The following is a 24,346-nucleotide window of genomic DNA, read 5'->3' on the forward strand; positions in this document are numbered from 1 at the left end:
TTAATTCTAGTAATAGTATTAAACCAGTACTTAAAATGAAGCATGACTTTTTGTAGTGGTTCTTCTGTAGTGATTTTTTTGTATTTTATATAATAGATATATAGTTTTTCATTATATGTGCTGAATCTGATATTTTTAGAATGCATTTTTTTCTTTCTCTGCTGTGCTATCGTTTCTGAGCTGTGTTATGTAGGTTATATATGTTATAAATGTCTAACATGATTTATTTTTTATAATATTTTTTATCATGTGCTTACTTTTATGCCACATGACTTTGTATTATTCTGTTTGGCTGGTGCTTGTATTTTAAATGAGAGTTGCACTACCTTTACTATGCACTGAAAAAGAGTTTTATACTCAGAAGTTTTGACTTGTTCCATTGTGCTTTTATTAAACTTTTGGACATTGGCTTTCTGGCTTTTTGTTTTTGTTTCTTCTACCCTTTAACTTGAAGTTCTTTAGCAGCCAGAAGAGTTTTCTTCATAAATTGTTTAATGACATTAGGTAAAACCTTGGATATTTTTTTAAGAAAACTGCCTTTAATGTTTGCAATGCAAATTACATATCTTGAGAGATATATGGTATTATTTGTATTGCTAATTATAGAATTAAACATAGGTTTTCATTATTCTATAAATATCTCATTAAACATGCACTTGTAGAGGAATATCTTGTTGTCATGTGAAAGTTTATGTCTGGTTAACAAAAATGTTCTAATAATATATGCCTAAGTTGTATAATTTTCAAGATCTAAATATTTGTTTGAGAAAGTTTACAAAAATATAATTTGGGGTTTGTGTGTGTTATACTACAGTATTTATGGAAAAATTATGTATCACTAACTGTTAGCACTATAAGGAATACTTCTTACTGATAGCATTGCTATTTGTACAGTTCAAATGCTTTTATTGTTTACAAAATATTTGTGTTTGTTTATCTTATGCTTTTTAAGTTTATTTTTTAGAAAATGCTCTGGAATGCAAGAGATGTGAGGCTGCTAGAGGTGTGACATTCCACACCACATTGGTGCTAATGAGTTAAAATGTCTTACACCATCTGGTTTATGCTGCATCAGGTGTTTGTGTGCAGAATCTATAGTTAATTTAAGATTTTAACATATGATTGATCATGCAAGTCATTTAAAGCTATTTAAGTGTAAACTATTATAATTTTGATAAAGTCTGAGGAAGTGTTGTGGATGTCAGAGAATGTGTTTAAATAAAACAAAAGCACTTACTTTATCAAAAATGTTTGGATTGTTATTCATCATATGTGGTTTCTTCTGATATGAGTTTTTTTATATAGTTTACATCTAAGAGCTTCATTATCCATATTTTGTCTTGTTTTTTGGGATGGCTATTCCATTTGACATGAATATTATTACTAAATCCTTCTCTGAGAGTCAGGTTGTATGGGGGCCTCAATAGTGTAAAAGCATTGTTATCCTGGTTTTATGGTGAGTATTATTAGTTTTTCACTTATAGTTTATGCACAAGGGACACACAGTAGTGTTCATTTAAGATCATAAATGTGAAACTGACAGTGGAAGTAGTTTTGAATTAGATTAGTGTTATAGCCAGACTGAGTATGGACAGAGCATATTCTAGGTTCGAAATTAATACTTTTTTACTTATTGCTCTTCTGGCTCCTAAAGTTAAATGGTTAGAAATACAGTAGGTTGCTTTAAGTTGGGCAATAACTTTAGGGGAATTTTCTGTGTGATTCTTCAGGGAAAGAGTGTTGTCAAGTGTAAAACCAAAGTACTTATATTGGACTGCATTTATTGGAGTATTTCTCTGTCTGGACTGACATTCTTATGGTTAGACGGATACAAGTTGTTTTATGTCCATAATGTTATGATAGCAGTTTCATTTGTTTTTATAACAACTTAAAAATCAAACAAAACAATAAACTTTAATATTCAGTACAATAAGGTAGTTTGTCTTACTATAAGACTTCATCAGACTGAATAAAAAATCAGACAATACCCTTACATGACCAAAATGTCACATGATGAAACATATGAATTAATGTTTCAAAACTCCATTTTACGAAAACTTTAAAGTTCTTTTTCTCAATTAACCCAAGATGACAACATGCTTCTAGTGTCAATCACCAGCTATATTCCATCCAATCTAATTGGATCTCAACATCAAACCTATATTCATAATGTTTGACTTGATCAGCAACAACAAATAAAAAAACTAATTTGGGTTTAAAAACTATGTAGTGCCTTAACAGAGCATTCAAACAGTCATTGTGCTTGTCTGCATACAATTCCTCATAAATCCTTTTAAGGAGTTCCCTGATGGTCCTTAATTAAAATGCCACAAGATTTGTGCATCTGGCCAAATAAGTCATATATAAAGACTAAAACTCCAGGAATCTTAATCAGTCTTTCCCAAATTAAAACATAATCAAACTCTATGTATAAATATTTACAGAAATGACAGTAATAACATTCTACTATACCCCTTTTTATAGGAGTTTTAGTCACACTTAACTTGTTGAGACTGTTTTGAAAAATGACTTTTAAATCAGTTCTTATTTTCTCAGTGAAACATGTTTCACTAACTATCTTTTCTAAAGTTTTAGGAAAGCCTAAAAACATATTCTAATTATCTTTAATCCAATTGTTGATACTTAATTTGTCTACAGAAGATTTGAATTACATAGTTAAACTTTGGGAAATGTAGCAAATGTAGTTTCTTTTTTCATTGTTCTTATTACAAAATCTTATATCAAGAATACTAAAGGAATCAGAAAGTCCAAAACTTGAAGTTGAAGCTGTTAGCAATTGAATCAAGGATCTGTGTTTATTTGTTGACAACTGGACACACTGGAAAGGTGCATCAGACAAGTTACAGAAATCAATATAAGACAAATATTTCAAAATCAAAGTTCCAAGAAGCTGAGCTTTAAAGAGTGCCATGGCCAACCTGTCAAAAGAAAACAGAGGCTGTCATTCTTGTGACAGTCAAGGTTATGAGAGGGATGATCTTGAGATAGGTATACGACAATAAGGAATGCCCCAAAAAGAAGAAGAGCAGATGTCCATTGCAAATTATCTTATTAAATATTTTACATATTGAAGCCCATTGAAAGAATGAAACAGATATATAGTTAGTTAGTTAATTACTGAGAGAGTGGAAGATTTTTAAAGATATAATTGTGGAGTTTGGCAATAGCGAGGAACATAGAATAACAAAGACTAACACTTCCTAGGGAATGATAACTGCCCAGGGAATGAAACACATGAGGATCACAGGAGAATAACTAAACTAAAGGAAGAATGGCTGAGACAGGGAGGGTAGAAAGGATTTTTAGAGGTTTAGGGGAAGATGAAGTGAGGGGAGAGTTAGTTTTAATGAGAGAAAAGTGAATCTATGAAAGTGAAGGCTAACAAGAGGATGAAATTGAGAATGCGTCCTGGGAAAAACACCTTTAGACTAAGAGGGGAATTTCCTTAGTTAACTGTCTTGTGGAGAGATTTCGTCTGAGACAGTTGGCAATTAGAAGAATATTTTTTGCCAAACTGTTAATTTAATAATTTGGCAATTATATAACCAATTTACAATTACTTACCTATGCTAATCCAGCATAATTACTACTGGAACCCAAAGTGACATAAGCACCGCCTGCCATTCCATGAATATTCATGTCATAAGCACAGCTCTGTACATTTTGTCTTCCATGTTCAGAAGCAATCTTTTCAAATTTACATTTCTATAGACTACAAAATGCACTTTTATTTTCTTACAAAAGTGTTCACATGCATAAAGATGCATGCAACCAGTTATTTTTTTGTTTGTTTGTTTGAAAAGTTTGTTTCATGACTTTAGACATAGTCTTTAATGTTAAAAAAGTCTAGCCATCATGTAAAATTGCACTCTTATATTCAGTACTACTGAGCAAAAACAGGACAGTAATACAACCTTCCTATACACTTAAGCTCTGAGAGTAGTTTATTGCCTAGATCATAGTCTTCAAAGAATACCACAACAGAGAGGTACCAATAGGGTGCCAACTCAAGTAGACAATGACTTTTATGTACAATGCAAGATAACAGCTCTATGGGAACTGACCCAGATTTTGTCCCATTTTCATACATTTTAAATACTGAAAAAGAAGTCTAAATCTTAAGCATTGCTTAGCAATTAAGCATGAATATTAATCACATGATGCAGGCCAGATGTCAAATGCACCAAGTAACACAACAAAACTCACTGCAGCATATCTAGCAAGCTGTTAGTCAGTCCAATCAGTAACACATGCAGCACATTTCCTACTAATGAGATGAAACCTTTCATATGGCAGTGATACTGAAACACTGAATTCCATTTCTGTCTTATAATAAAGAATAAATATGAAGTAAGGCATTTTTTGTTTATTTATTTACGAACATATGTAAGAATCTGAGCTAAGAAACTGAAGCCATAATTCTTGAAAAACAAAATATTCTCCTTCATAGAACTAATTACCTTTTCCTGATTAAATTTCACATGTAAATGCCATATAACAATTTGTATTTTTTTTCTAATAAGGTAATTACATAGTTTCAGCTAAACCATTTTAGAGAAAATGATAAAAACAAAAAAAGACCACTGCCACAATCGAAAACACAAAAGAATATTTAGCATAAACTTTCTTTAATCAACACTTTTGTTAACAAGACTTCATCAGAAATGTAAAAAAACAGAAGTGGTATTTTTTTGGATTTATCAGTTTTAGTTTGACTGTGCATTTTTTTGTTAATCATTTTAGAGAAAAATGCAACTAAGTTTTGGCTTTCCGGTAATCCATCTTCAGACATGATCATGCACACCTGAAACCTAAGCCAATGCACAGAAGGCTAATTACAGATTATATGGGAGCAAATCAGTCACTATGTAAAACTAACTGGAGGGAGGTGTTCAGTGGAAAAACTTCAGCTGCAATATAGAAAGGTTTGAAAGAGAAATGAGTGCAAAAAAAATCAAAAAAATTTAACATCAGGATTTAGGCATATAACATCAAGGGGATATATTTCCATAAGAACAAGATATCTGATTATGGTGAGAAACAAAAAATATAAGACATGGAAGAAAGGTTGAACTACAACTTTAAAAACTGAAATAAACAAGATAGACAAACAGATTAAGCATATTGTGAGACAAGATCAAGCAAAATTTGAAGAGAATTTATATAAAGATATTGAACATAATAGGAAACCTTTTTATAGATACATAACATGTGGAAGGAGTAAAGACACACAAGTTGATAAATCGTGTGCAGATTCTAAAATTTATTCTCAGACACAAAAGATTATAGATATATTTACAAAATCTTATGCAAAACAGTTTGGCTCTACAAAAGGGGTGATAAGTTGTCCTAGTGACATCCAGGTAACCCCAGATACTGGAATACAATTAGATTATATTGAAAAAGAACTGCACAAACTGGATCTGAACAAAGCACAAGGATGAGATGGAATTAGTAATAATGACCTGAGAACAGTTCAGTAAGAACTTATGGTACTATTATATCTATTATTCACTGGATCATATAAATATGGGGAGATTCCTCAAGATTGGAGACATGCGCTTATTAACCCTGTTTTTAATGGAAAGTGGAGTAGGACAAACCCAGATTCATATAGATCCTTAAGCCTACTTTCATGTTGTGGAAAAGTAATGGAGAAGGTAATATTTGATAAGTTATCGTTAGAAGTGGATAGGTTGGGACTTGAAACCATATATCAGCATGCATATATCGAAACCATATCTATTATCACCTGTAACATGATGTTCTATAACAATATAATAACAGCTATGAATAAAATATTGTGCTGTCATGTAATTTATACAGATTTAACTTCAGCATTTGACAGAGTCATACACGTAACACTGATCAATAAATTAGTACGACTAGGTATTGATGTACTCTTGAAAAGATGGATAGCTGCATGGCTTACAAATAGGGCATGGCAAGTATCATACAGCAATTGGACAGGCAAAATACTTGGTTACAGTCAGGGTATCCTGCAGGGCTCTGTCCTAGACCCTTACTTGTTTAGATATCTTTTTGACCTAACTTTTTCATCTGAGGTGTTCTACAGTCTATATGCAGATGACCTGAAATTGGGCACACTTATTACATGTGTTACACGTAAGGCATGTCTGCAAAATAACTTGACTAAATTGACCATTTGAGCACAGGAGAATAATATGCTGATAAATACATCAAGAACTAAGCATATGAGAGTTGATAGGCATAAATTGAAAGGTTAATATTTAGTACAGTACACAGTGATTGAAACTGTAGACTCATTTAAGGACATGGGTATATGGGTAGATTCAGCTATGATTTTTTTCTACTCATATAAAAACAATTGGTTAATGATAGTTATAGAACTATAGGTTGTATAGAACATTTATAAAGTCTAGGAAATCAAAAATAATGAAGCCATTGTTTGTTAGTTACATTAGACCCAAAGTTGAGTATGGAATAACAATGTGGAAACCCTATAAGAAAACAAGCATGAATAAACTGGAAAGAGTACAGCAGAAATATACCAAAGGTATCCATGGATGAAAAAAATTAAGTTATTATGAAAATGACTAAAATATCTGAACTTGTACAGGAGATCTTATTCAGGTATATAGGGCATTTAGTGACTACCTCTGGGAATGTTTGGGATTAACAAAAAGTACTAGAGAATCATCAGACAACCTATGTAGAAGATTCTATAGGAATGAGAAGTGTACTAATTGGTTCACTGACAGAGTAGCTGATGCATGGAACAGACTGCCAAATTACATTAAAGCAAGTACTAGTTTACATATTTTTAAGAACAGCCTGGATACTTATTATGGGAACAAGTGTTTTGGTATATTGGCAAGCTAAAGGGGCATTAATGCCCGTGCTTGAAATATTTGTATGTATGTATGTATGTATGTATTATTTAAAAGTAAAGCTATTACATAGAAAGTCTTTATTTTGCTGTTAATATTTGCTAACACCATATGCCTTTCAGCCTTTCCTTGCTTGGTTGCTATAGGGCATACAGCACTGCATACAGACAGAAATATGAAATGCATGACAATAATAACTATACTGATGCATGATAGCTTGGCTTGCCAAGTAATTTTTGTTTATATGCTATCTCAGTATTACAAATACTTATATCATCATACCTGGTGTAAGGTCCATAGATGACTTATCATTGCAGCCTTGCAGTGAGTCCAATGTACGAGTCATCTGACTTGTGAAGTCCTCCCCACCATTCATGCACTCACGTTGGAGGTGTTGCCGTAGGTCTGTCAAGTCATACTCATATCCATCCAGAATTGGTGTCTCTCGAATACTTAGTGTTCCAGTACCTTGTACCCTGGTATTCCTCATGCTTTCACGATTCTGTCCACCAATGAGGACTGAAGGAATGTAGTGGATCTCATTTGCTGCCTCTGCACTAGCACTCTTCTGTGGCTGTGGGACTCGTCGACGTTTGCACCAGCGTCTTCGAGTATAAAGGATCATGACAAGGCACAAGATGGAGAGAAGAAGAGCAATCATTCCACCCTGTTGGATTAGAACAACAAAAGAAAAGTCACTTATGCCCCACTTATCCATTCTATATGTAATTATGTAATACCATGGTGTGCAGGGACCATGGTTATGTAATCATATATGTGACGTATCTCATTACTTAAACTCATTATAATGCAATCTTCTAAAATTACGTGACACTGCTTCTAAGATGGCTGTGAACATGAATAACAAACAATTGTGGCTGTCAAGTTATCTGCATCAGTAGGTCTTTATAGAAAGCAGTTATTTCCCAGCAAAAGAAACAGAATCAAGAGTTACTAGCAGCATCACGAGAGACAGTGGGCTCCCAGTATAAATAATCAAGTTGATGGAGCTATAGAATCCACAGAAAAATAAAGTGTCAGAGCCCTTAACCAGCAGAGACATGGCTATGCAACAAGGTTAGCAGGCAGTGTCCTCCAGGGAGACCTGATTGAACCATTGTACCCTCATCAAGGTTAAAAGAGCTGAAAGCTCACTTCAGATTTAATACAAAACTGAATGTGGTCTGAATTTTTTTCACTACAGTGACAAATCTATTTGTAGAATGATATTTGCATGAATGGAGTTTTGGTGCCTTCATTCTGCTACATTAATTCTTGTCTCATGACTTATTCAGCAGACAAAGCATTTTATATACTTTTATTTTTTCAAGATAAAAAAAATAACACAAAAATAAAATATGATAAGCTTCTCTACACTGGGTAGAGCTTGAGCAGATGAGCCACATAGCTTGAAGTGAACTGAGTGAAGTGAGGTAGGCAGAGCATTTGCTCTCAATAGAAAAAAAACCTCAGCATGGGAATGTCCTGGCCTGCAAAGGCCCTTTTTTATATATTTAAACACATTAAATATAAAACACTATACACTGAACCATCCTACCTGTGTTTCTTGTCAATGTGCAGAATGACTTGTGAACTTTGAAGGATTTTGATATGCTGCAGTGAATTAGAATGCTGAAATGAAGACCCAACTCTCAGAGCTACTAGTTCCAAACCCAGTTACACAGCCCAAAAGCTGAAATGAAGACCCAACTCTCAGAGCTACTAGTTTCAAACCCAGTTACACAGCCCAAAGGCTGAAATGAAGACCCAACTCTCAGAGCTACTAGTTTTAAACCCAGTTGCACAGCCCATAGATACTGCTGTTCATTTATTCCCTCTCCCAGGTTTAAATAACCGGAACTATTTTGCAGTCTTTATCTCAAAAGACTTTTTTAGAGGAATACTCTTTCTTATGGATATCCTGTTACTGCACCATGTTTCTGAATTTTCTGATGCATATTGCCTCATTGTGACCCATACTCAGTGACCCACGAGCACTGGGTGTTCTAAGGCAGTATTGGAACAGCCTCATGCTTAGCAGAAACCTTCTATTGCGATCTCAGAATGATTCAGTATGTGAAGGCTGTAAGGCTACTTAACTTGGGGGCTACTTTCTCACCACACAACACATCCGGTAAGAAGAAAATATGTACACACACATGCAGCACAAAGCACTTCCATTAAACCAATTTACACTGAGGCTGTTAACAGGACACTGCCTAAGTTTCCCAGGCTTATTAGTTCATAAAGCAGCACACCCACATTCATCCTTTACACCTATACCTATGACACATAAGTCTGAGTCATAGGTGCAGATTCCAAGCCTTTATGACCCAGTGAGATGGCATCAAATCATGGTCATTTTTTAGTAATTGGTGACCCTGCTGTAAGACATATGGACACCATGCGCTGGCTGGAAAGAATAGGGTGACAGCTAGTAGTCTTTCTGGAGCCATGATCCAGGATGTACCAAGGGCTCTTAGAGCCTTCACCCTGACAAATTCAATTACAAGCTGATAGTCGTCCATGCAGGGATGAATGACTTTACACAATCCACCCAGAACATGCAGAAGGATATGACAGAGCTCACTGCATGTGTCCGAGGCAGGAAAAATACATTAGTCTTGAGTGGCATTTTGCAATCACCCAGAATGGTGCAGAGATTCAAAGACAAGATAATAGTCTTTAATAATTGGCTATATAGCTGATGTCATTCTAGAAGGATCCAGTAAGCGTCAACTTGGAATGAAATGGCTGATAGTCTTTCTGGTTTGCCAGGGATGCTCTTTACCTGTATTACCAAGGCCTTTGCATTCTGGCTAAAGCCTTTGCTGCCCCCATAGTGCCTTTTGTAGGTAGAGTCCATCTGATGGATATTCTAACCTAGCAAATTCTAAATCGGAACACATTAATGTTGTTCTAATCAATGCTAGGAGTCTTAACAAAAAATAAAATGCCTAAACATATTTATATATAAAACAACAAAATAAACTATAATCCACAGGATGAAAGCTCCGATGCACACACCAGATAAAAAATAATGAAAGTATCAAACAAATAGTCACAGCGGAGTGACCAAGCAACTCTAAGTCTTTGAATCCTTTGAACATACACTATATATTTATTATAAAAAACATGAACAAATAAAACGGTGAGCGCTTTCGCATTTAAGCTTCATCAGACCTTATAACATCCAAGAAATAACACTCCATTTATAAAAATTCAAATATCCAATGTCCAATCAAATAGACACATCAATTAAAATAGTAATGAGTTCTTAAAAACACAATATACAAAAAATATATAACATAAAACATATAACAAAACAGGCACACAGAGCAAAAAAACAAAGTCATCCTAACTAAATAAATAATGAACTAAATCTGAATTTAAACTAATATAAAAAACATATATAAATATATGTAAAGAAAGTAAACTATTACTTCTGAACTCTTCTTTTCTTTAACAAGGGCTTGATGGATGCCCTCTCATTTAGCCCACTACCCCTGTCTGCTCTAAAAATGATAATCCAGTTAGTTTCCCTGTATTCTGTATGGTTGTTACTGTCGCCTTCCCTGAGGCTAGGTATAATGTTCTCAATGACCCTAAAAGTAAAAGAATGTGTATCACCAACTTGTATGATATGTTTGGAGAGTGCATTATGTTCCGATCTTTTCCTAATATTGTACATGTGCTCTCTAATCCTATCACGTAGGACCCTATTGGTCTTCCCAACATAGAATGAGTTACAGGTGACACATTCTGCTAGGTAAACCACGTTGGACATTCTACAATTAGCATTGGCATGGAACACAAAATCCCTACGAAGGTCAGGGTGATAACAAAAGCTAGAGGTATTAATCAAGGAACAGAAATTACAACCACCACATGGTAGGGTAATTCCTACATCACTGTTCATCTTAGTATTACTCCTATCATAACAAAGTAACCTTTTCAAATTCTTTCTATTTTTATACAGAAACCTAGCTCTCTCACCTACAGTCTCACTGATACCTGTGTCAGCTTGTAAAATAGACTAATTCTGGGTAAAAACTTCAACCAACTGTTTATTATCTCCAGTATAGAAAAGGGGGATCCTAATACAGCCCTTGTTACCAACAGGGTCATGGTCAACTCTCCTCAGGGTCCCACAAGTTGGTCCAAAATACGGGGCTGTGGTATTCTCTCTCAGCCTGTCCAACTCTATCAAATTCTTAGCAATCTCATCTTGTCTATACCCTCTTTCCAATAATCTGTTTTCTAAATTCTTAATCTCAGTCTCAAACCCACCAGATGTGGGATTCAGTCTAGATGCCCTCATGCCTTAACCTTTTATTAAATTCCGAAAAACATAACCCGGATGCATACTTGATCTAGATAAAAGTGCATTCCTATAGCATTTCTTATGAAAGACACCAGTGTTGATAAGAGAACCATGTAACTTCTCCACATAGAGGTCCAAGAACTCTATTCATGTATAAAAACAGTTAATAGTGAATTTCAAACATCTAGTGAGACCATTCATCATCTAATGAAACTTGCATAACTCTTCCTGGGTCCCTTTCCATAAGAGAAACAAATCATCGACAAACCGTCGATAAAACAAAACATTTGTCCGATATTCTTCTTTGTTAAATAATATAGTATTTTCCCAATGTGCCAGGAACATATTGGCGTAATTATTGGCACACGAAGTGCCCAAAGCTATGCCATGTCTTTGAATGTACATCTCTCCATTAAAAGTAAAAAGATTATTCTCTAGAATAATTTCCAGAAAATAACAAATAAGATCTATTTGTATCAAAGTAAATTCACTATTGGCCAAGAGATACTCATGTACATATTGTAGTGCCAATTCATTGGGAATCATGGTAAACAGCGATTGCATATCAAATGTAGCAAAAATCACACTCTCAAGGTCATGAATCCCTTTAACACATTCATATAAGTCTATTAAAAACTGTTTAGAGTCTTTCAGGACCACTCTATTCAAATTTATAATTGGTCTCAAATGTCTCTCAACATAAATTGATAAAGGCTCTGTAATCCACCCTCCTCCTGCCACTATAGGTCTCATTGGTGGATCATGTAGATGTTTATGTACTTTCGGCAGCCCTTGTACTAACGGTATCAGAGGGTTGGCTACTTTAAGGAAATTATATGTCTCCTCCATAATGAGATTTCCAGCAAATACATCATATAAAGTATTCTGAACTGCTGAAATAATCCTATGAACATCAGTGACAGTAATTTTACTATAATAATTATCATCACATAACATTCCTTCCATAGACTGTATATAATGTGTTTGATCCATAACAACAATAAGACCACCCTTATCTGCTGGCCTTATAATAACAGAGGTATTGTTTTGCAAATCTCTCAATGCTGCTCTCCCCTATAATTTAAATTGCACTTGAACTTTCCATTAACTTATAAAGCCCTTGTTAAAGAAAAGAAGAGTTCAGAAGTAATAGTTTACACTCCTTATATATATTTATATATTTTTTATATTTTTTTATATTAGTATAAATTCAGATTTATTGTTCATTATTTATTTAGTCAGGATGACTTTGTTTTTTGTTCTGTGTGCCTGTTTTGTTATATGTTTTATTGTTATATATTTTTTGCATATTGTGTTTTTAAGAACTCATTACTATTTTAATGGATGTGTCTGTTTGACTGGACATTGGATATTTGAATTTTCATAAATGGAGTGTTTTTTCTTGGATGTCATAAGGTCTGATGAAGCTTAAATGCGAAAGCGCTCACCGTTTTATTTGTTCATGCTTTTTATAATAAACATATAGTTTATATTCAAAGGATTCAAAGACTCAGTGTTGTGAGTCGCTCCGCTGTGACTGTTTGCTTGATACTTTCATTATTATTTTTTATCTGGTGTGTGCATCGGAGCGTTCATCCTGTGGATTATAGTTTATTTTGTTGTTTTATTTATCTTGCTCATCTTGATCCACGGGGACATGGCAAGAGAACAACCAGTGGCAATTGAACTCGAACTGGATTACAACCCTGGTAAGAGCAACAGGGTTGAGGTGACACTCTCTGAGAGGTTCTCTCAATACTTGATGAAAGACAGGAGTTTGTTATGGCAACTCGACACCGGCAGCATGGGTGATGATGTCAGTGGTGCGACTGAAGACCTGGAACGATTACAGAAGGGTATGGAGGAGATAGAGCGTGATTTCTTGAAATTGAAGAAGCTGCAAGCACAGCGTCATCACTTTGAATTGTGCCTGGAGAAAAGAATTGTACCCCTAGGACTACATGTCTTTAATATGCCCACACAGGGCTCGCAGTACCCATAATTGCTTACCCATTGGCACCAGTTAAACTTAGAGGTAAGCGCAAAGTACATGCATCTATTAATTGAATTTTTTGGTCCTGAAGAGGACAAACTAAGAGAGACCTTGAAAGGGAGACAGGAAGGTATGTTTAATAAGTATTCAAAAGAGACTTTGAATCCTTTGTTTGAAAGTCTTTTGGACGGTGTGGCCATTTTCAAACGGAAACTTATGCAACAAAAAAAGACAAAAATTATGAGGGACATTAATGACTTTAAAACAGGCCACATCTTTATGTGGCCTCGAGTTGGACAGAATACTGAAAGAATTTTTAATTCCAATGCTGATGTTATTTCTGGTAATAATGTTTCTGTGGCTAGGAGAACTGTTTTGTCCACTAACTATGCCGCTAATGTTAGTAACAGCCCAGTTCCTATTGAAAAAGTCAATGTAAATGAAAAATGTATTGAACAAATTGCTGTTCACACTAGGAATGTTTGTAATATGGTAGAGACATGTTCGGAAGATCGCAGTAATTCTGCAACACTGCCCTTACCTGGTGTAATACCGGAGATGAATATAGATGGTGAGACAATTCATCACAGTTAACAGAAGGGAATCTTTATCCCAATGTGGTTATCAGCAACAGGAAGGTTGATAGTAATGCTTCAGAAAGTGATAGGGTTGTTAGACCCAAGAACAAAAATAAGACCAATGCACATAATACTAGGTTAAATGAGAGTACATTGAATATGACTTGTAATGGGGTCATAGGGGAGCTCTCATTTCCTCTACCAGTCAGAGTGGACAGAGGAGGGAGACGGATGAGATCCATGAGCAGAGGGTGCCAGAAGTGCAAATTCTCAGGGAATACAACCCAAATCAAACCCTGAAAAAGATGTGGGGGAAGGCGGTGAGTCATTGATTTTGAATATCTCCTGTTATGAATTGTCCTCTGAGGAGAGAGAAGTGTTATGCAAGGGTCTGAATTTCATTCCCACATGTAAAAGTAGAATGTCTGATACTATTCTGGACTTGAAAGTTTTTTGTAGGAATGTAATGTTACGTCTGCAATATGGCAATCCTATTAGGGAGGATAGCCATACAGATGGTAGCCTACGCTGCCCTCACTTCAAGAAGTTAAGCAATTTTGTTCCTAATAACCATCCTTTAGTAGAAGCTTATATGAAACTTACAGAAGAGAATATATATAGATTCTATGATAATCAGGCAAGTAGTGTTAATGGAAAGTTCAAGTAAAATTTAAATTATAGGGAGAGAGCAGCATTGAGAGATTTACAAAACAATACCTCTGTTATTATAAGGCCAGCAGATAAGGGTGGTCTTATTGTTGTTATGGATCAAACACATTATATACAGTCTATGGAAGGAATGTTATGTGATGATAATTATTATAGTAAAATTACCGTCACTGATGTTCATAGGATTATTTCAGCAGTTCAGAATACTTTATATGATGTATTTACTGGAAATCTCATTATGGAGGAGACATATAATTTCCTTAAAGTAGCCAACCCTCTGATACCGTTAGTACAAGGGCTGCCGAAAGTACATAAACATCTACATGATCCACCAGTGAGACCTATAGTGGCAGGAGGAGGGTGGATTACAGAGCCTTTATCAATTTATGTTGAGAGACATTTGAGACCAATTATAAATTTGAATAGAGTGGTCCTGAAAGACTCTAAAACAGTTTTTAATAGACTTATATGAATGTGTTAAAGGGATCCATGACCTTGAGAGTGTGATTTTTGCTACATTTGATGTGCAATCACTGTTTACAATGATTCCCAATGAATTGGGACTACAATATGTACATGAGTATCTCTTGGCCAATAGTGAATTTACTTTGCTACAAATAGATCTTATGTGTTATTTTCTGGAAATTATTCTAGAGAATAATCTTTTTACTTTTAATGGAGAGATGTACATTCAAAGACATGGCGTAGCTATGGGCAATTCATGTGCCAATAGTTACGCCATTGCCAATATGTTCCTGGCACATTGGGAAAATACTATATTATTTAACACCAATATGTTCCTGGCACATTGGGAAAATACTATATTATTTAACAAAGAAGAATATCGGACAAATGTTTTATTTTATTGACAGTTTGTCAATGATTTGTTTCTCTTATGGAAAGGGACCCAGGACGAATTATGCAGGTTTCATCAGATGATGAATGGTCTCACTAGTTGTTTGAATTTCACTATTAACTGGTCTTATACATGAATAGAGTTCTTGGACCTCTATGTGGAGAAGTTACATGGTTCTCTTATCAACACTGATGTCTTTCGTAAGAAATGCTATAGGAATGCACTTTTATCTAGATCAAGTATGCATCCAGGTTATGTTTTTCGGAATTTAATAAAAGGTCAAGGCATGAGGGCATCTAGACTGAATCCCACATCTGGTGGGTTTGAGACTGAGATTAAGAATTTAGAAAATAGATTATTGGAGAGAGGGTATAGAAAAGATGAGATTGCTAAGAATTGGATAGAGTTGGACAGGCTGAGAGAGAATACCGCAGCCCCATATTTTGGACCAACTCGTGGGTCCCTGAGGAGAGTCGACCATGACTTTGTTGGTAACAAGGGCTGAATTAGGATCCCTCTTTTCTATACTGGAGATAATAAACAGTTGGTTGAAGTTTTTACCCAGAATTGGTCTATTTTACAAGCTGACACAGGTATCAGTGAGATTGTAGGTGAGAGACCTAGGTTTCTGTATAAAAATAGAAAGAATTTGAAAAGGTTACTTTGTTATGATAGGAGTAATACTAAGATGAACAGTGATGTAGGAATCACCCTACCATGTGGTGTTTGTAATTTCTGTTCTTTGATTAATACTTATAGCTTTTTTCATCACCCTGATATTCATAGGGATTTTGTGTTCCATGCCAATGCTAATTGTAGAATGTTCAACGTGGTTTACCTAGCAGAATGTGTCACCTGTAACTCATTGTATGTTGGGAAGACCAATAGGGTCCTACATGATAGGATTAGAGAGCACATCTACAATATTAGGAAAAGATCTGAACATAATGCACTTTCCAAACACATCATACAAGTTGGTGATACACACTCTTTTACTTTTAGGCTCATTGAGAATATTATACCTAGCCTCAGGGAAGGCGACAGTAACAACCATACAGAATACAGGGAAACTAACTGGATTATCATTCTTAGAGCAGATAGGGGTAGTGGGCTGAATGAGAGAGCATCCATCAAGCCCTTGTTAAAGAAAAGAAGAGTTCAGAAGTAATAGTTTACACTCCTTATATATATTTATATATTTTTTATATTAGTTTAAATTCAGATTTATTGTTCATTATTTATTTAGTCAGGATGACTTTGTTTTTTGTTCTGTGTGCCTGTTTTGTTATATGTTTTATTTTTATATATTTTTTGCATATTGTGTTTTTAAGAACTCATTACTATTTTAATTGATGTGTCTGTTTGACTGGACATTGGATATTTGAATTTTCATAAATGGAGTGTTTTTTCTTGGATGTCATAAGGTCTGATGAAGCTTAAATGCGAAAGCGCTCACCATTTTATTTGTTCATGCTTTTTATAATAAACATATAGTTTATATTCAAAGGATTCAAAGACTCAGTGTTGTGGGTCACTCCGCTGTGACTATTTGCTTGATACTTTCATTAATATTTATATATGTGTAGTTAGTTTCAGAACAATGGAAGTTCTCCCTGCACTTCAGTGAATATCATCACCTCACGAGAGATTCATTGAGACACAACATTTGAACTACTAGAACTCCAGTTCATAAGCAAGAGAAATTATCACTTCATAGTTAACTATAGTGCACCATAAATGCCCAACGTCTGCTCATGATAGTTATTTTGACACATTAGATGATATTTCCTTCAACCCCAAGACGTTTCTACTAGGGGACTTCAACTATCCATCAATAAATTGGAAGTCCTACATTTCCTTGACATTATAAATACTAATTATCTTTCACAGATAATCAACCATTCTTACTTTGTTTGTTTGTTTGTGTCTTTTGGCTTTTCCTGGTTAGGGGTCGCCACAGTGGAACTCCGGTCCACTAATGATTGGCAGTAGATTTTTACGTGCTGACTTGCCAGGCCTAACGCACAACCTTCAATGAAGGAACACCCATTCAAGCATGTCGCCACACAGAAGACACTCTAAATGAGAATCGAACGGGCAACTTCTAACTGTGAGGTGGCAACGCTACTGCAGCACCACCACCGCAGTTTTCCCATTCTTACTAGAGGCCAGAATATCCTTGAGCTAGTCCTCACATATATGGCTGCTTCTTGCACAGCTCCATATATACCATGATATCTTGTTAAATCAGGCCATAATGTAGTCACCTTTTCCTTTACAACTGGTGGCACTTCCCCTGTAGTAGTGCTGTGTTTAGGGACTTCTCAAAACTAAACTTTCTTAAGTTGCTTGATTACTTAAATAAATGCTGGCGTAATCTTTTTTCCAAAAGGATCCCTTTTCTGCCACCAATTTCTCTGACTTCTACTTCCCACATAATATTTTATGCAAAATTTAAAAACAAAGCCCTATGGTGGAATATTCATATAAATAAATGATATAACAAGAGAAGGAAACAGTTTAATGATTATAAGAGGTCTCATTCTATCTACCTTAAGAGCACACTTAAGCAAAGTAAGAGCTTAAGGGAATCATTAGGAAGCTCAAAGCTGAATATAAACTGAAAATAGACATGGAAACCAAAATAACTACAAATCCTTTTTTAACTATGTGAGGAAGTTAAGAACTAACATCCAACAATATTTGGAGCTAGTTAATAATAACAATAATAATAATAATAATAATAATAATACACACTCTCACCCAAAGGAAATATCTAATATCCTACCTAACAAATTTAGTGCAAATTTTACACCACTCACAGTCATAGCTATTCCACAGGTTCCACAATCCCAGTCACTCCCTTTAATTACAATGGAACAAATTCTTGCAGCCCGCTCAAAAACAAAGATTGCTTTAAACATGCACCTTGATAACGTACTTGGTCCCTGATTATCAGTGCCACATATGTCCTTTCTGAACTCCCTACTTAACATCTTTAATTCAAGAATCTCCATTGGTTAGATCCCTGAAGCCTGGTTAAACAGCCACTGTAATGGCATTACACAAGGGTGGTCCAATGGTAACTACAGACCCATTAGTCACATTGGTTTCATATGTAAAGCTATGAAGCATACTACCTCTGACATAACTAGTCAGGATATTGAAAATCTCTTATCCCTGGACATTCATCAATTTAGCTTCGTCAAAGGAAAGTCCTGATTGTTTAACCTCATTACTTTCTTTGCAAAAGTTACCAAGGCAGTGGATAATGGTTACGTCGTGCATACAGCATATCTAGACCTGGCCGAGGCCTTTGACAACATTCCCTGTGGAAGCATTACTGATAAACTTTTAAAGCAGAAAAGTAAATCTTTATACTGTGCAGGGGATAGCTAACTATTTGTGGCTAGAGTTGCAGGTGACACTTCTGAAACCAAAAAAGTTACCAGTGGCTCAATTCTGGGCCCTCTCCTATTTGGCATTTATTTCTCAGACCTTCAGATTATTACTTCTGGTCTATGGCTAACTAAGTTTGCCAATGACTGCAAACTGAGTGTTGTTATTCCATAATCCCTCCAACATAGGTTAGATCAAGTTAACAAATGGTGCAAGGACAATTGCCTCAAATTAAATGTAAAAAATGTAGCATAGTTCATTTTGGTACACAGACCCACCATGCAAACGAGACATTATTGTAAGGGATTTGGGCACTCTAGTTGATAACTTTTTATCATTTGACCAGGAAACCTCCACAGTAGTGCAGAAAGTCTTTTATCTGGCTAATTTATTTCCAAAGGCATCTCCAATACATCCAAATATGTCTGAATACCCCTTTACTTATAATACATTTTTATATTCATTTAAACATATCACACAACTTAAAAGACCTCACACAACTAAAAAGACCAGTGGCCTCAAAAATTATTTATTTATTTATTTGTCTTTTTTTATCAGGAAAGCCCGACTAGGTAATGCCCATTTTCAGTGGAGGCCAGGGGAGAAAATCTCCATTTGCTTATATTGCATTATGTTAAGCTCCAGTTAAATACAGAGTAGTTAAATTTCTATTTACATCTATAAATGGATCATAAAAAAATAAATAAATAAAATCTTAGTTATCAGGATAGATGGTCAGTCCTTTCTCTGTACTCAGTCCCTTACAGATTTTTCCATGGAGATCTGTGCCTAGACTCTTGTGCTTTGAAGGATCCAACCCTATTTGACCCTCTTTTCCTTCACAGAACTAACAGTAACTCAAATACACGGTTAAAGGTACTAAACCTTGATCAGCGATTAATAAGACATGTTGGCGTGAGAGATTCACATCCTAACATATTCCTCAGTTCTGGAACAACTTCCACTACATGCCAAGCAGAGTAGCACTCTTGCCACCTTCAAGGTCAACCTAGATAACTGGACAGGCAGCCTCAAATTCTCCCCCAGTCCATCCTGTTTTGCCCTCCTTGAAGCTAGAGGTAACTTTTGAATATGTTTTTTTTGGCTAGGCTTGTAATGATCTGCAGAATGATTGCCTTATACTTACCTATGAATTTTTGAGCCTGTGTTTCATTTTAAAATGGACAATCTAATTTTTTATTTATTTTAATTTGTTAACTATGACTTAAAACAAGGTTTTAAATATCAAATGATTGTACACATAACTCATGCATTAATTAAGGAAGTGATTTTGTGTTAGTTCCATTCTAAAGACAAAGGTGGAGTGTTATTACACAAAACTGCAAAATAGTAAAGTTTTTCTATGCCAAATTAAAGTTATTTTATTCATACCACTGCACTCTGGTGTTTGATGTGGTTTTTAGATGTGACCAAACCACATTCTTCACTGCAACTGGGGTTACTCTGGCTTCAGTTCTATTGCAGAGGTATAGCTTGATTAGGGTGACAGAGGCAGACACCCCAGGTGCAAGCTGTTAGGGGGTGTGATCAGTAAATGTTGATTGGGCAGAAATGCAGTATTAGTATTCCGAAGTGAATGCAGGTACTGCATTTGTAATCAGGGCTGAAGTACTGCAGTGCTTTGTGTGGGGTATTTAGCCATTTGTTTCATTTGTAGCAAGCAGTTTGCTACAATTTTCAAGGAAAAGAGTTTCAGTAAAGGAGTAAAGGACCTTAGAGATCAGATGGGGTCACCAGTTCAGGGAACTCACTGCAAAAGGCACACAAACAACTATCTACACCTACACGTCTGCTATAGTGTCCTCAAGTTTTCATCTGTAACACATCTATAACACACTGCTCAAAAGAAACTCTGGTTGCATCACTGTAGTACACACTTTGATTTTCAGCTTCTTTAGCATTCTTGTGTCACACACATCCCCTGACACTCTGTGCCAGTTGAAAAAAAAAAACAAGTAAGAGATAAAATAACTCCCACTTTAATTCAACAATTTAGTGCTTTTGTCTCACAATTAACCAATAATTCATCAGAACTGCGTATATCCATCCACATGCTTTAAATCTGGTTAACTCTGTAGCACCTCAGATTCTAACTTTGACCTATTTGTACAGACTTCCTTCTCCTTAATCACACTTCCCAGGTACTTGAAACTGATAACCAGTGTCACTACTCTCTTCTATATTAGCTTTAATCACCCCATTACCTGCCATGACCATTCTCTTGCCTGTACTTAGCTTCATTTTCATGCATTCCAATCCCTTATCACAAACATTTATGCTCACAGTCTACTTGTAGAGTCACATTGTCTGCATATTGCATCTTTGTTGATGTGTCCACTCCAGCCTGTGTGTTGAGGTAATCCAGTATTAGCATTCTCATGAGTGGGTTTAAAGTTGCTCCCTGATGTACATCTCCTCCCTCTCCTGCTAATAATATCTCTGTGCATTTGAACATCGTTCATACTTGCATCACTGGATCCTTGAACAGAGCCTGCACTACTCTGACCAGTATTTCTGGGATGTCAAACCATGGGAGGGTTGCCCAAATTATCTTTCACGGGACCTTTTCAAACTCTTTCCCTATGTCTAGAAAAACCCTACTGGACTATTTCCTCATCTCTAATTTCTTTGCCACTGTCTTTTTTACTGCAAACATCAAATCAGTTGTATTGCATTCTGAGCTACATCTTACTTTCTACTGCTCTGGGCATTTGTTTATCAGTTTCCCTTTGCTTCAGTTTAATGCAGTATGATAGGAGTCTGGTACCTCTGTACTCTCCAGAGTAGTGACAACCACTTTTGTACTTTTTTAAAGTAGAATGAGAAAGCTTATTCTCCAGTTACCTGAGTAAGAATGTCTGTCCTTATTAAAATTACCACCCTCAGAAGAAATTGTTGTCATAAATGCACCAAACATCTCAACTGTATCTGCTGTGACTTCATCTCAGCCTGCAACATTCCCTAACTTAATTTTCCATAGTGTACTCCATACTTCTTCTTGGGTGGATTCGTCTTCCTGTTTCACCATAAATTATACATGCAGTAGTATAGCTTATGTGTTTTTTTTTTCATTTAAAAGCTACTTAAAATATTCCTTCCATCTGTCATCAATATCCTCTGGCATGTTGAGCATATTGCTGCAGGTGTCCCTTGAGAATGGTGTCTGCCAACTATCTTCTTTGTCTTCTGTCACAGATAAAATATCTTTGTGCATCTACTAAGTCAAGTTCCAGAAAATGGTACAGAATCTGTGACTTCTTCTTTGCTACTGTGACTGTTCTGTTAGCCATTTTCCCCACAATTCTTCCTTAGCCTAGTCTGTCTTCTATTTCCCATTCCTTCCTATCACCATGATTCCCATCCCATCCCATCCCTAGCCTGTGCCCCTCTGGAATATTACACATTGGATCCTAGGTCAAAAGACTTCACTGCACTGTCATTCTACCTCATCTCCTGGATACACAGCCTATTCTGTCTTCCTCTTACTATCGCATGCCCTTCCAAGCTGCAGATCATCCTAGAACTTATATTTAACATAGTAATCATTAGATCTTTTTCCAAATTGCTTAGTTTTGCATATAGCTTTCATTCAACAGAGCTATCATAGGTAACCAAGTCTGCACATCTGGGCATTGTCCAGCCAGCAACTTACAGACACATGGCTGATAAGCTATTTGGTAGCCACCTACTGATCAATGGGGATACACAGACATCACCCACCATCAACATGGGTCCCTGGCATTGGTCAGATTACGCTGGGTATTCAAACTACTTAGTGCCAGCAAAAAGACATGCCCATATTTGCATTAAACTAACTGAACATATCATTTAAAGCAACTTTTCACACTTACAGGTTGCTACACATGCTACAGCTATCAGTCTGTAATTCTTCTTCTCTTATCTAGAGAATTCTATGCACCACAGCTGAGGCCTAAAGCAGTTGTCCCGATATGATTTTTTAGCCATTAGCAAATACCGAAAGTCTCTGCTACTGAACATGACCCCATTAATTTTATAGGTTCATACATAAATACTAGGCTAGCTGACCTTGGGACTCGATTTAGCCATTTCCTTTTCAAAGGTGAGAATCAAACCATGTACTTTATGTCTGTAAGGTATTTTTTAGGTGCGTTTTGGTGTCAAATGTCTCGGGGTTCAAACATGGGACCTTCTGCCCTTCAGGCAGCACCTTTCTATCAATTCATTCACCATAAGAAACAACCAGTATGTACTTGAGAGGTGTGATGAAATCCAACTCAGACATGGTAAGGACATACAAACTCCATAGAGAAAGTGACTAGACAGGATCAGACTTTGGACCATGGATCTCTGAGTCATTTGCCACAGTCAGGATTATCCAGTCATAGCTGAAACATACTGCTCTCTGGCTAAGTAAAGAATTCAAAGACATGTGACAGAAATGTTAATACTAATGTCACACTCCACATTAGTAACTGAGCCTGTGGTAACTGGCAACTCAGCCCAGTTTGAATTTTTCAGGCCACATACATTCTGTCAGAACAAATATTATAGCAGACATGGTGAACAGGACCAGGACAATCCCTCAAGAATGGCAATTATACTCGTACATCTCCCAGGATTTGATCCAACTGAGGGGAACACATCAAATGGATGTGTTTGCCTCCTTTCAAAACAGACAGTTAAAGAAATTTTGCTCCAGGATTCCTTGCATGCAGCCCTGGAAGATAAATGCTTTCTCATTCCGATGGATGGGAATGCTCCTGTAGGCTTTTCTACTCTTGTCATTAATATCAAAAGTTCTTCAAAAGATCCAGGAAAGACTCTCCAAAAATGTGGTGGTGACTCGCTTTTGGCTCAGGCAACAGTGGTTCTCCTCTCTTTTAAAATTGCCAAAGTACAATTATCACAAGCTTCCCCAAAGACTGGATTTGCTTACAAGAGAGGGTTGTTTGATAAACCCCAACCTAGATACACTTCAACTATATGTCCAGATGACAGAGTTTTGAAACCCTTTAGGCACCTTTATTTTTCTTGGTGCATGAATCAAGTACTAAAGAAAGCTAAAAAACTTGCGAATGCAAATATTATCTAAGTGTAGATGAAAGAGGTTTTCTAATAGGTTCCATTTTAAGAACCAATATCCATTTAAGCCATGAATGCATCTATTTTTTGATTATTTGTGTTATTAGTTACTCATCTGTCAAGATTCATTTTTTGCCTATTTCTGCTTGTCTGCCCTTAAACACTATCCTTTTCTACCTGTCCTCAAGTAAAATGTTTTTTGAAATGGGCTTTAGATGTCCATCCACCTAGAAACCAGGTGACTTCTCCTTTGGATCTTAAATTTGACCCCAGAAACTACAATATATTCCATTTGAACCAGATTATCAAGCTAATTTGAGGTTCTTAACATGGAAAACTGTTACTCATTGCTTTGACATTTGCAATAAGAGTATCTGAATTACAAACTCTTATGGTGAGTCAACCCTAATTTATTTTCCATAAATACAGGGTTCCTATGATAACAGATCCATCTTTTATGCCTAAAGTGGTTTCAGTGTTTAACTAGAACAAATTTATCAACTCTTTGTATTCTTCCCACAACCTAAAACAAGAGAGAAAGAATCTTAC

The 24,346-nt window shown here is 35.8% G+C and overlaps 1 protein-coding gene across 1 annotated transcript in view; it reads right to left on the reverse strand.

The window, feature by feature from the left end:
- ASTN1 (astrotactin 1) overlaps positions 1–24,346 on the reverse strand; it is a 5,143,480-nt gene that overhangs the window by 4,514,500 nt on the left and 604,634 nt on the right. The window contains exon 3 of the mRNA XM_044086860.1: positions 7,176–7,560. Coding sequence (XP_043942795.1) covers positions 7,176–7,560 — 385 coding nt within the window. The remainder of the gene's footprint in view (positions 1–7,175; positions 7,561–24,346) is intronic.

This window comes from Protopterus annectens, chromosome 10.part0, assembly GCF_019279795.1.
Source record: "Protopterus annectens isolate FY-2018-M chromosome 10.part0, PAN1.0, whole genome shotgun sequence".
Lineage (NCBI taxonomy): Eukaryota > Metazoa > Chordata > Ceratodontiformes > Protopteridae > Protopterus > Protopterus annectens.